This window comes from Glycine max, chromosome 6, assembly GCF_000004515.6.
Source record: "Glycine max cultivar Williams 82 chromosome 6, Glycine_max_v4.0, whole genome shotgun sequence".
Lineage (NCBI taxonomy): Eukaryota > Viridiplantae > Streptophyta > Magnoliopsida > Fabales > Fabaceae > Glycine > Glycine max.
Window position 1 is genome coordinate 3,662,604 of NC_038242.2, and position 13,387 is coordinate 3,675,990.

Below are 13,387 nucleotides of genomic sequence, written 5' to 3' on the forward strand. Positions count from 1 at the left end.
CTAAAGGACCGTCATCGTGTCATTGAAGATGAACCATTTGTTCCCGGTGTCCTTGGTACCGAATCCGAACAACCTATGTTGGATTCGTTTTCAAATCTAATGATTGTTTCATTTTCAATCTCAAATATGAGATTTTGTCTATCTGTTTGTTTTCGATCACAAATCTAGTGATGGTGCTTAATGTTCGGTGGTCAAAAAGAAGGAAGTTTTGTATTCCTCCGTTGGGTAATGACAACGACAACGGTCATTTAGACGACATTAGAGGATTATGCGGTGACATTGGTGTGGATGGTATTGGAGAAAGAAGGGTGGTTGAAGACCAAAGGGAGAAGGAGAAAAAAAAGAAAAAAAATCTCATATTTTTTTATTTTATCTAATGTGAATAATTTCATCGTAATTTATATTTATCTTAACTTTTAATTTTGATGCTAACATATTTAATGACGAAAATATTATTTCACACACTGAAAAGATATTTTACTTTTCCACCATAGTCTTCCTCCGAAATCTAATATAATATCGGTGAATGAGTGAATGAGATGAGGATGCATGAAATAGGGCGTTGAATTGTTGGTATGCTCTGCTCTACTCTGGCGCCAGCCGTCGGGAAAAGAGGTTTTGGGTACTGCTTGCGAATTGCGCCTTGCCTGCGGTGTCAATTGTCAAATCAATTCAAATCACGCACCCTACAGCTATGGACTACTCACTCTGTAGTCTTAATTCTGCACCTTATCTCATTTTCATAAGATTCTGGTTTTTTGTGGCAAACAAGTTTTCATGCTCTCGGTCACGGTTGACCTTCACTTCTGCCGGATCTCCACAATTTTTTTTTATTCTTATATTTCTATTTCTATAATAAAACTGTATAAATTTTCTGTAAACAATGCGTCTTTGCTCTTTAGTTCCCCTCGTAATTCATCTAACTGGACAAAGTAGTAATCGTGTATGTTTATTTTTGTTTTTATTTTTCTGAAAAAATATTTCGTATATAAAATCTCCTTTAGAAAAATTGTTGAAACATAATTTGTAAGTGAATAGCACAATAGGCGCATTTGTTTCACTCAACTGAATCTATGGATTTTTTTTCTCAAGCTTTTGATATTAATCCTTGATGACAAAAACATTTTGGTAGTGCTGGCGATGTTGCAAGGAACATGTCTATCCTACCATGTCTGAGGGAAGTTAAATAGAACAGTTTTGCAGAATAATAATAATTAAAACCAAATAGAACAGTTTTGTGGGGTTAGCTCTCTTTTTCACTACATTATTAGCAGGCTCAGTAAATGTTTACTTTTAAAAACCTATAATACCAGAAAAAGAAACATTTTTTCATAGTCCTGTTCCACTAATAAACACATGAGATTGCAAGTCAATAGGGATAAAACAAGACACATGACATAATCATGGAAATAAAATGTGTTGTTATATCGATGACAATGGAAGGGCATGGATTGTCAACGCCCCCTCTCTCAGTAACCATTTGTTTGCCAGTGAGAAAAAAAAAGAGTAAACAAAAACAAAAAATAAATTAAATTTTTTTTGTTTAAGATAAATAAGAATGAAGAGAAAGAGCAAAAATATAAGTTTTATCTTTATTTGTGTAATTAAAATTAAGAAAAAGAAAAATTAATTGTATTAAATGTCATTTAAAAACTTGATAATAATAAAATGAAACGTATTTTTGTTTTTATATAATTAAAAAATCCTCCTCTTTCAGTTTTCTTCCTATACCAGGGGGAAATATTTTAATTTCATTGATATGGTTCCCGTTAGCTAGTTTTGGTTTTTTATTTTTATTTTGCTATATAGTACTCCTTGGCTAATTTTAACAAACGTTGAATTCAAACTATTGATTACGAAATCCTACTTTTGATATCCTTTTCGGTCTTTTGCGTACATGGAGGTGTTGTTAGGATGCAGTTAGTTTTGTTGATTTACCTTGACTTTCAATAATTAATAGTTATTACCCTTTCTGGGATTCCTGACATAATTGGATTTATCGTAGTTTATTGGAGGCTAGTCACCTTTCCATCAAAAAGATCAAATGCTGTTAATTAAGCATGGCATCTATCAAAGCATTTCGCCCTCATTAAAAAGAATAAAAAGAGAAAAGAAAACACTCTTCTGGTGGTGAAATCGTGAGAATCTAATGTGATTGTGACAGGACATACAAGCTTAGATTTTGACATTTCATCACAGGTGGTGAAGGATAGAAAGAGAGATTGGTAGTGAGCAGTGACAAATAGAAGGGAAGAGTTAGGTTGGGTTGTATTTAACTGAGTTTAATTTTGCATGCAAGCAAACCTTTTTAATGATGAGAGAGAGTTTGACATGGTAGTAAGGCACTAAGAGGCTAGCTTAGAAACCAAATTGCATGACATAAGATTTCAATTGAATTTTGCAATGACCAAATCCAAACGTGGTGGGCAGAGTGGGAGCAAAGTGCAGAGGGCCACAACAGCTATAGACTTAGATGGTAGCCGTCACTGATCTCATGATCCAATTTTATTTTTTTTATTACACGTCGCTCTTCCTTAGCTTTTGTTCTGTCATGATGCTTTGGTTTTTCTGATCTCACGTGATCCTCATTACTCTCCTTCATTAATGTTTCTTTATGCACTTCTTTGGGCTCTGCCTCTGAACTCACTCCAGCTAATACCTAATTCAATCAATGAATTAACGGCTTTGTCTCATCTTTATTATTATTCCTTGGTGTTTTTTCTTTTAATTTAGATTCTTTTTTATGGATAAATAAGTTTCATGAATTTAATAACTATGTATTATCAGTACAAAAATATGTATAGTTTGCTTTCTTTTATGCTTCCTGATAAAAATTATAGGTTTTATTTAATAATTTTTTTTTAGCAACAATAACCCCCCTCTATTTCAATTATCTTTGTCAGTAATAATAACTGAAAATCCTTTAGTTCAGTTACAATTTTTTTATTACAAAAAAAGGCTTTCATGTAATTCTGATAGGCCGAAATTATTATTATTTTATTTATCATTATCTTCTTATATATGGATGGGATAATTATATTTAAAATAGAATTAGATACTAAAAAATGTGGAAAGTTTTTTTAAGATTCAAATTAACCTTGTTTTCCGCTAAACTCAACATATGGTGGTAGCTAGGTCGAAAGCATTTTTAATTCTTGTTAATTTGAAATTATATAAAAATTTAGATAATATAAATTTTTTTCTCAATCTTTGCTCATCACATTATAAATTCTCTTCAAATTTTATGGCTTGAAGTTGGAAGTGCTGGTGTCTGTCTGCATGCTGAACAAAACATCTGCAGTAGGTAGTGAAGTAAAGTTGGTCGTAAATTTTATATCTAACTTCGAATTTGAACATTAAATCCAAACTTATGTGATTATTTATCAAAATCTCTAGCTAGGTCATGGGAATATCTGTCCTTTGAATTCTTTATTATTATTATGACTGCGGATTTTCCGTATGCATTGCATTGCATGGGTGCTGCTTCAAGTGTTCTGTGCATCTGAACAGTGTTTTCAATTTTTGTCTTCTTAACTTTTGTTTCACACACACACAGGACTTTGGCGTATTTTTAGTTGTGGGTTGCGAAGGTTGAAAAGGAAATTTGCAGACTGAACAGTAGTTTGCCTCTGAGAAGCATGATTGATATTAATTTGGGTAAACATTTTAATTGTGTTTGATGAGTTAAATAAGTTTTGTTGAAATTAATTACACTTAAGTTTAATTCTAAAATCAACATTAAAATAACAATTTTATATGAATATCTTACAAATTCTAAATAATAATTTATCAGAATTTTCTTGTCACTTCTCCTAAATTTACGTACTTTTTAGTCGAAATCAGTACTTTTACTAAATTCAGATCATCTAAAACTAAATTTATATGAGACGAATAAAACTCGTGTGTAATTTACATACTCTTGTGGGCACTAGTTGACTATTCTTCTTATATAGCTGGACCCAGATTATGATTCGATTCTCCTGAGTGCAATAGTGCTTTTTTTTTCTTTTCTAAAAAGCCCAGACTCATCCAAATTATGAATTTTCGCTTATGTTTCTGTTGCCTTATTGGCCTAATTATAATGAACACTTGTTTATTTTGCCACCTTATATTGTATATAGTTGTTGGTGACTTGGTGTGGGCTTAAGGATATTCGATATGATCCATTTTTTTGGCACTGAAGACAATTTTTTATTAGCTTGTTTTTTTTAGGGTACTCTTATCCCGCTTTGTTCAAAATTCTGTTCCGTGTCCATATTCTTTATATATTAAAAAAAATCGGAAATAGCATCAATATTCATAATTGTGCGACCAATTTTTTTTTTCTCTTGCTGTTAGATTCAAAGTTGATTGGGTTGATTTTTGTTTACAGTATGTTTAAAAATAAGTATCAAAAGTATTTTTAAGTGTACTTGTTTGGATGCAAATTTAAAAAGGTGAAAGTTAAAAGCTAAAGATCACCCGTTTCTAAAATTAGTTCATAATAAATAGTTTTTAATATTAATAATTTTTAACATAAATGTTACTGAAATATATATTCAAATACGAAATAACTTTCTTTAGAAGAAGTTCCATAAAAAAACTACTTAAAATAAACATTTTTATCCTCTATATATATATATGTAATATCATTTTTCATTTACATGTGATTTGGATGGTAGAGAAAATGAGAGAAAATAAAATAAAAGTTATTCTCTTTTTATTATTTAGAAGAAGAAGAAGAAATAAATATTTTATTTTTTAATTAAAATGAAAAGAAATAAAAATATAATTATATTAAATGATCATTATTATATATTTTTAATAAAATAAAAGATACTATGGATAAATGTGAAAATAATAAATATTTCATTTCATACAAAGAAATTTTCAATTATCATTCTATTTTCTCATGTGAAAGAATAACTTTTTTCTCCCATTTCACTCCTATACAAAACAAGAAGAAAAAACCATTTTTTCTTCGCATCTTTTGACGTTCAATTTTCTTTTTCGTATTTTTTACTAAGACAAAGAAAAAGCCAAAGTCTTAAAGAGTGTGAATGAAATTACAGAAATGCACTATTGTGGCACAACCTACCAAGTCTACCACATTTGCTGCCAATTGAAAAGCTTGGTGAAAGTGAAAGAAGAGAAATGAATTGTGATGACCAGGCAGCACGGTAAAGTGCTTTGCTAAAAGGTCGTAACAAAATAGAGAGAGAGTATATGGTCAGTTAGTGGCTAGTTTTATTATTGCTCATATGGATTTGGCGATGATTTCGTTATAATAGCACAACGAATCATTCCCACCTCTGTGCTCACGCAGAGACCCTAACTTTTTTTTTTTTTTCTCACTATTTCCTTTCCCTCGCAAATTGGGACTTACCTTTCAAACCGAAATCATTTCCGTTTGAAAATTTGTCTCCATGATCATGAAACGAAAACTTCCATGCAAAATCTGCGTGAAACATTTTTTGATTTTTTCTACTCGACAAACAACTTGGCACTGCCAAGCCAAAAACATAGTACCATGGAAAATGCATACACCCAATTATTAGCTCATTCGCGGCAAAAAAAAAAAGTTTACATGAAAATAAAAAAAGGTCGAAAAGAGGTACTTTGACCAGCCAAATAGAGAACAAGAAAAAATACAAAAATTAAAGGCACCGCGTGAACTAGATTAAAGCGACGCTAATTAATTATATGACTAGGTTATGGTTAATGGATTCTAGTAGCAAATTATCTAGTATCAACATTACTACACTGGAATGCAAGGCCTGTACTAGAATAGCAGGAAAAGTAAGGAAAAGAAAATGCACTTCATTAATCGGGGACTTATTGTTTAGTGTATACGAATGTACTTCGCTAACTATACAGAATAGAAATAATAAATATAACGAAATAAAAATTCGTATAAACTTGAGATTGGTTATTTATTTCTCTCTCTCTCTCTCTCTCTCTCTCTCTCTCTCAACCGTAACCCAAAATCCCTCCCTTGATTGTTGGTATTTTCACTTTAGTGCAAACTCGTTCCAAAACTATTCACACTAAATAGCACTTTCTTAATAATATACGTATATAAGCAGTACGGAAAATTCTTATCATAATTTTACGAATTTGTATATACACGAAAACTGTATAAAATCGCAACCCTTTTACTATAATTTAATTGAAATTTGGAATAGTAACATGTTATAATGTGAAATTACGTTATTTTATTAAACTTATCTAAGATTTCCAAGTTGAATATTATTAAATTTCTTCTAAAACTCAATGCGTTCAACAAGCGAAAAAAAAAGGGGAATGCATAGTAGCATATGGAGGGTTGTACAAGGCGTGGCTGTCTTTATGAGACTCGAGGCTTAATTATTGGATTGTAACTTGGGTTTAAGACCTAAGGGCAATGGTGTCATTGTCTTCTTCATGAGAGAGTCTAAGTGTTAATATGTTGAAATGAAAAGTGTTTATATGGTGAAATTAATCATGCATAAGTTATCGTTGTCTAATGTTGCATAGCCTTGCGGATATGTAAATGTGTCATGTGTGATTCAAATTTGGTCAGAGTTATTGTAGATACTGTGTCGGGGTAGAAACTATATGCATGTATGCATATCCTGGTACAATATGAAGTTGTGGTTATTTATTATTTTTATACTGCCTATGTTGAAGTATGTTCCTTGTGCATATAATTCTATGGTTATTTACATATATAAGCTTGTTCTTTTGTACATTTGTTTGTTAGTTTCATGTAGGCATGTAGGGCTAGTGAGACGTTATAGGTTACACAATGTGATATTCCTACAAATTTTGATCTTTTGAGCCTATCATAGTATTAATTCATTGTATAAGGCTTAATCACATTCAATGTTTATTGTGTTTCCCCCAATAATAAGTATGTGAAATTAAACACGTTTAAATTCTCTTCTATAATCTTAGAGTGTGTTGTCATGTAAGTTTTATCAATCATTGGATGATTGCTTCAGCTTTGAGAGATATTAACAAACATAATCTTTATAATTAATTTATGTAATAATTTAAAAGTGTATTCTAAATAATTAATTATTGTAAGATAAGAATTAAAATACATTTTCCACATAAATTTTTTCGTTCGGGACCCTTCTGCTCATCATTCCTGGAATATTTCCAAGCTTACCAGAGACCTACTTCCCACTTTTTGTCTGAAGGTAGGTGTTGACTACACACTCTGAGACAAACGGGAAAAGTAAAGGTTTCCTATTAGTTTGGCGTTTTAGAATATGATTATGGTTGTCTATTTAGATCAGAGCATATATAACTACCGCGTAAGTACTTGCTGAGTGCCTGAGACTAAATATTTAGTTTTAAACAATAATAGCCAAATTCTTATATTCTTATGACAGAAATTACAACTATTAAAAATAAAGCTTTATTTGTTCAGAACTTACGTTGGAGATGAACAAATAATGTATCAGTACTACATAACGAAGGAAGGAATAAAAAAACATGTATTTGTTGCACGCAAAGTTATGTTCTTTCTAATTTGGATAGGTAAAAAAAAAGGGTTTTATCTCTCTTTCTAAAATACAATTTTAGTTCTTTTATTTCAGTGAATTCACAATTTTGACATAAAAAAGTAGATCTATTATTATAATGTTACATCAATAATTTTGGGATCAAAATTTTCTTACTAATGATCAATGCTATAAAATTAATGTTTGAATGAAAATTCTTGATTTTAAAAAATAAGAAATCAAATATCTCTATATTTTATAAAGATTAAACTTGTAGATGGAATAAAATAAAAAAAAACTAAAATTATATTTTAATATATTATTTATGATTTTTTTTACAGAAAATTATTCATTTAAAAATTTTATGTGGTTTTACATTAGTATCTTAGCGTTTTATACTACAACACAAAAATTGTTAAAAAAAAAAAGACCAACTGATAAAAAAAATACTACTACACAAAAAGAAATAGCATTTTTTCTTTTTATAGTTAGTAAACTTTAGTTCCTTTAACCTTAACTCAATCGTGTCTTCATGTCAACTTTTTTTTTTTTTATGTAAGTAATACTATAGTAATTGTTTTACCCATGCAAGGAGATATAGGAAGTACAAAATGTATGGTAAATGTGTGTGTTTGTTGAGTAGTTGTAGGAATTTTGGCATTGACAAGTTGCTCCTTTGCTGTCAAAGAAACAAAGCACCGAAGGATAGATTGGGCGGTATAGTGAGCAAAGGTCAGATGAGATGACCCACGAAATAAACCTCTCTTTGTCCACATCCACAGTAGTCGTTGGGTTGTTATTATTCATCCTGCCACTCAACTACTGTAACACTATTCTGTCCTTTTGGATTCATTATTTTATTAATCACTGTATTTAGAAAATTTAAGGACAATTAAAGAATTAGTTTTTTATTTATTAAAATACATGAAATTATATTATTTATGATTTTTTGACAATCTGAATCTAAAAAATAAATATATTTTTTAAATTTTTTAACAGATATCTTATGAGTAATTTATTGTACTGTGCGAAGTGACTGCATGGGCAGATAGGTTCTTCCCGTGAAATCTATCTCTAGCCACGTTGTCACGGTAAAATTAAATTCGTAAATAAATAAAAAGGGTTTTGCTGTGAGTTTTTGGTTATACGAGTTCTGAATTCTGAAATCTGAATTCTGAATTCTTTCCCCAATTCACACTTGCGAGCCCACTCTAGTGCCCATTTCATGTCATGCTCACTAGATTCAGCTACATAGCTAAGCTAAGACACGCTTTCAAGTTTCCAAGGCACATAGACACAGACACGCTCAGAACAGAACCTGACCAAAATAGTTATATCCTACTCACATTTTACATTCCCACCTCTTTCCTTTCCCCCTCACCATTCTCGAGATTCTCGCTTTTACTACATTACCCCTCTCATTTCATTCTGGGTTTAAGGTAGGGTTTAACTAGAAAGAAATTTTTAACAAAATAATAGAGAGAGAGGCAAAAACCAAAAGACGTGGTCTTTCTCATTGATATATACATACACAGATCCCTATGGAATGAAGTGGGTGCTCCCCAATCTTCGCTTGCGATAATTCATTCTTTTTGCTTAGTTTAAAGAGACCAGTTTTGTTGTGTTCGGAGAGAGACAGATTTGTGTGTTGAGCGCATAGAACGATGAGTTTGGTTGGTAGAGGAGCAAGTTTTGCATTGTAGTAGTTGTAGCAATAGCCACACAACAAAAGAAAACAAAAAACCAAGTCTTCGTCATCTTCGTATGCAGAGATTTTTCTTCAACATGATGATGATGATTAGTTTATTTACCAAACAATGATTGCCTTGCCTTCCTTCGTGAGATACTGGTAGCAATTTCAAACCTTTTCGAGTAACCAAAAAGAAAAGAAAAGAAAAAACAAAAGCTAGAAGATGAAGCGCATGAATGAGAGTAACAACACCGATGATGGAAACAATCATAACTGGTTGGGGTTCTCTCTCTCGCCCCACATGAAAATGGAGGTTACTTCGGCAGCCACTGTTTCCGACAACAATGTTCCGACAACCTTCTACATGTCCCCTTCTCACATGTCCAACTCCGGAATGTGTTACAGTGTCGGGGAAAATGGTAACTTCCATTCTCCTCTTACCGTTATGCCTCTCAAGTCTGATGGGTCACTTGGTATCTTGGAAGCTCTCAATAGATCACAAACGCAAGGTTGGCTTTCTTTCTTTTCATCCATTTTCTTATTTTCTTCATTTTTTTAATATCTTCAGAAAATATTTATAAATGATGTAGTAGTACTATTTTTTATGTCATGTTATTGTTATGGCTCTTTATTAATTATTACTTCCTTGTGACCTTGGTTGCATTATTGAAGTGATGGTGCCAACTTCGTCTCCGAAATTGGAGGACTTCTTAGGTGGTGCAACTATGGGAACTCACGAATATGGGAACCACGAGAGAGGTTTGAGCCTAGACAGCATCTATTATAACTCACAAAACGCAGAGGCTCAACCCAACAGAAACCTTCTTTCACATCCCTTCAGGCAACAAGGGCATGTGAATGTCGAAACACACCCTTATTACTCTGTATTTGCTTGTCGAGGTTTGTATCAGGCACCGTCGGAGGAAGAAGCAACAAAGGAAACGCACGTTTCAGTAATGCCTCAAATGACAGGAGGAGGTTTGCAAAACTGGGTAGCTCCAACAAGGGAGTATTCAACTCATCAGCAGATTCTGGAGCAGCAAATGAACTGTGGCATTTGGAATGAGAGAAGTGGGGTATCTGTTGGAACTGTGGGGTGTGGAGAGTTGCAATCTCTAAGCTTATCTATGAGTCCTGGTTCTCAGTCTAGTTGTGTCACTGCTCCTTCTGGAACAGATTCTGTGGCTGTGGATGCAAAGAAGAGAGGGCATGCTAAACTTGGTCAGAAGCAGCCTGTGCATAGAAAATCTATTGACACATTTGGGCAAAGAACGTCGCAGTATAGAGGCGTCACAAGGTTTTGAAGCTTTCTTTGTTTGTGTACCTTTTACTCTAATTTCCAATCTGATAATAAATTCTTGTTAATTGAATTCTGGTGATTGTTTTCTTTTCCTTTAGGCATAGATGGACTGGTAGGTATGAAGCGCATTTGTGGGATAATAGTTGCAAGAAGGAAGGGCAGACTAGGAAAGGAAGACAAGGTTAGTGAGAATGAATAATAGTTGTTGACATTTTTATTAATTTTTTGGAAGTATTATTCTCCTTTAAAGCTTTTTGGTCCCAAATCTGACATGTGCCGATTAACTTGTGTCATGTGTTGGTGTTTGTGGACGACGTTAAATCGAACTTTGCATGTTTCAGTATATTTGGGTAAGTCTTCTCCCACACTTCAAGGTTTTTGTTAGCATTTTCAACACTCTTGCTACTGGTTCTAATTGTTACGTGGTCAATTTTGTTTGTGAACTAAAGGAGGTTATGATATGGAAGAAAAAGCTGCAAGAGCCTATGATCTCGCGGCTCTTAAGTACTGGGGACCTTCAACGCACATAAACTTTTCGGTATATTTCATTTCGTGTAGCATTTTTTTTCCTTGATTCGAATCTCGTATGCTCGAAATCCCATTCTTTTTGTTCGCTACGGCAGATAGAAAATTACCAAGTTCAACTTGAGGAAATGAAGAACATGAGCAGACAGGAATACGTTGCACACTTGAGAAGGTACACACATTTATTAATTAATTAAAAACTATGTAGGGAAAACCTTCCAATTATTATATGATAATGATAATCATTATGATTGTGTATTTGTTTGCTTTGTAGAAAAAGCAGCGGATTTTCTAGAGGTGCTTCAATATACAGAGGGGTCACAAGGTTCGTGTGGTTCTCCTGCACCCTTTTTTTATTAGTAATAATAGTGATACTTCAGTTTGATGATTTGTGTTAAGTTTATTTTTTAATATTATTATTCAGGCACCACCAACATGGAAGATGGCAAGCGAGGATAGGCAGAGTTGCTGGGAACAAAGACCTTTACCTTGGGACATTCAGTAAGTCCTAAATACACAGGGTCTCAGCATTTGTATTAGAAACCAAGAAAACTAATTTTGGTGTACTTTTACCTCTTTAGCTAGTCTGAAAAAGTAGTAACTTCATATGGCATTTATTTGATTTCTGCTTCTATATTTATTTTCCCAAACACTAGTGACTATTAGTGCTTTTATAAGGCTGACCATACCTCTACTCTGAATGCAACACATCACCTTTTTTTTAAGGCTGTTACTCACGCTGATAAAAATATATAGAGATGGATAAAGGATATCTTGACAAGATTATGGTTTAAGGAAAGTTCAATTTTGGAAATAAAGGAGGGTATCTTGACAAGAATATGGTTTTAGTAAAGTTCAAATTTTGGAAATGCCTTTCTGATTTAGAGAAAAATAAATTTAATTTCCCTTTTTTCTTTTAGGCACTCAAGAGGAAGCAGCAGAAGCATACGATATAGCCGCAATAAAATTCCGCGGCGCGAATGCAGTCACAAACTTTGACATTTCAAGATACGATGTCGAGAGAATCATGGCCAGTAGTAATCTCCTCGCTGGGGAGCTTGCAAGGCGAAATAAAGATAACGATCCAAGAAACGAGGCCATTGACTACAACAAGAGTGTAGTAACAAGTGTGAACAATGGGGAAACGGTTCAAGTTCAAGCAAGAAACAACAATGAAAATGATTCGGAGTGGAAGATGGTTTTATTTAATCACCCTTTACAGCAACAGGCAAATGGCAGTGACCATAAAATAATGAACTGCGGAAATTCCAGGAACAGTGCATTTTCTATGGCCCTACAAGATCTCATTGGGGTTGATTCGGTGGGTTCTGAGCAGCATAATATGCTGGATGATTCTAGCAAAATTGGGACTCATTTTTCAAACCCGTCCTCGCTGGTGACAAGTTTAAGCAGCTCAAGAGAGGCTAGTCCTGAGAAAATGGGTCCCTCGCTTCTGTTCCCAAAGCCTCCTCCAATGGAAACAAAGATTGTGAACCCCATTGGTACGAGTGTTACCTCTTGGTTACCCTCACCAACGGTTCAAATGAGGCCATCTCCTGCTATCTCTTTGTCTCACTTGCCAGTTTTTGCTGCTTGGACTGATACTTAAAACAAGATAGATCCGTTTCATTTTTCATTTTTCATTTTTCGTTTTATGTTATGTAGCTAAAATTTACTTTTATTTCTAATTTGATTCCCTCAGTTTAAAAGGTTTTATTTATTTTGATATAAAGTGTTTATGTTAGATTAAATTGATCGTTTTGTCGGAGGGTTTACACTAACACTGATAAAATATTGATTTTGATGACATTTTCTAACTGTTTGTGACCATGTTAGTGTGATAATTTGACGGAAACATCAATTTGATCTAATATTAATAATACTTTAAAGGGTCAAGGTAAAATTTTTAACCATGTTATGTCATGGATGTAATGTAATAGAAAATGGTGGGGAGTGGTGTTTTGGAGGGATGAGAAGAAATGGTTGATGGGGACAAAAGTTGGGTTTTGAGGTAACATTTGGCGTTTCTACTGTGCCAAGACGTGAGTGGAGGAATTTTGGGGAATTAATGAAAAGCAGGGTTGGGGCCACCTATCTGTCATCTTTATGTAACAAGTGTAACATGGCCTTTACAAACATAGCCTTTTGGCTATATGCTGGAATGGAAATATTCATATCTTGAGGGAAGAATTAATTAAAGGAGGGGACTATGATTAAATTCCGTGAAATGATGTTTGGCAATATGGAAGTGGCCCTTACATTATTGATTTTTCTTTATGGAGTTGCATCTTTTCTAGGTCCTGCTAAGTACAAAATGAGCTCAATGTTTCCCAATAATGCAATGAGACCACTACTTTGACCACATCATCTCGTTTTGTAGCTAATGTGTCCCTCGGTCTGCAT

The 13,387-nt window shown here is 33.2% G+C and overlaps 1 protein-coding gene across 1 annotated transcript; it reads left to right on the forward strand.

The window, feature by feature from the left end:
- The first annotated feature begins 8,609 nt into the window (after positions 1-8,609).
- LOC100802454 (AP2-like ethylene-responsive transcription factor ANT) lies at positions 8,610-13,183 on the forward strand. The gene is made up of 9 exons (XM_006581219.4): positions 8,610-9,668; positions 9,832-10,456; positions 10,558-10,640; positions 10,801-10,809; positions 10,909-10,997; positions 11,083-11,156; positions 11,259-11,309; positions 11,409-11,485; positions 11,905-13,183. The coding sequence occupies exons 1-9, from the start codon at positions 9,383-9,385 to the stop codon at positions 12,591-12,593; spliced, it is 1,983 nt and encodes a 660-aa protein (XP_006581282.1). The 5' UTR covers positions 8,610-9,382; the 3' UTR covers positions 12,594-13,183.
- The last annotated feature ends 204 nt before the right edge of the window (positions 13,184-13,387 follow it).

Coding starts and splice junctions, on each gene's coding strand:
- LOC100802454 (XM_006581219.4), top strand. CDS start 9,383: ATGAAGCGCATGAATGAGAGTAACAACACCGATGATGGAAACAATCAT. Junction 10,998..11,082: donor CAACGCACATAAACTTTTCG/GTATATTTCATT, acceptor TCGCTACGGCAG/ATAGAAAATTACCAAGTTCA. Junction 11,310..11,408: donor ATATACAGAGGGGTCACAAG/GTTCGTGTGGTT, acceptor ATTATTATTCAG/GCACCACCAACATGGAAGAT.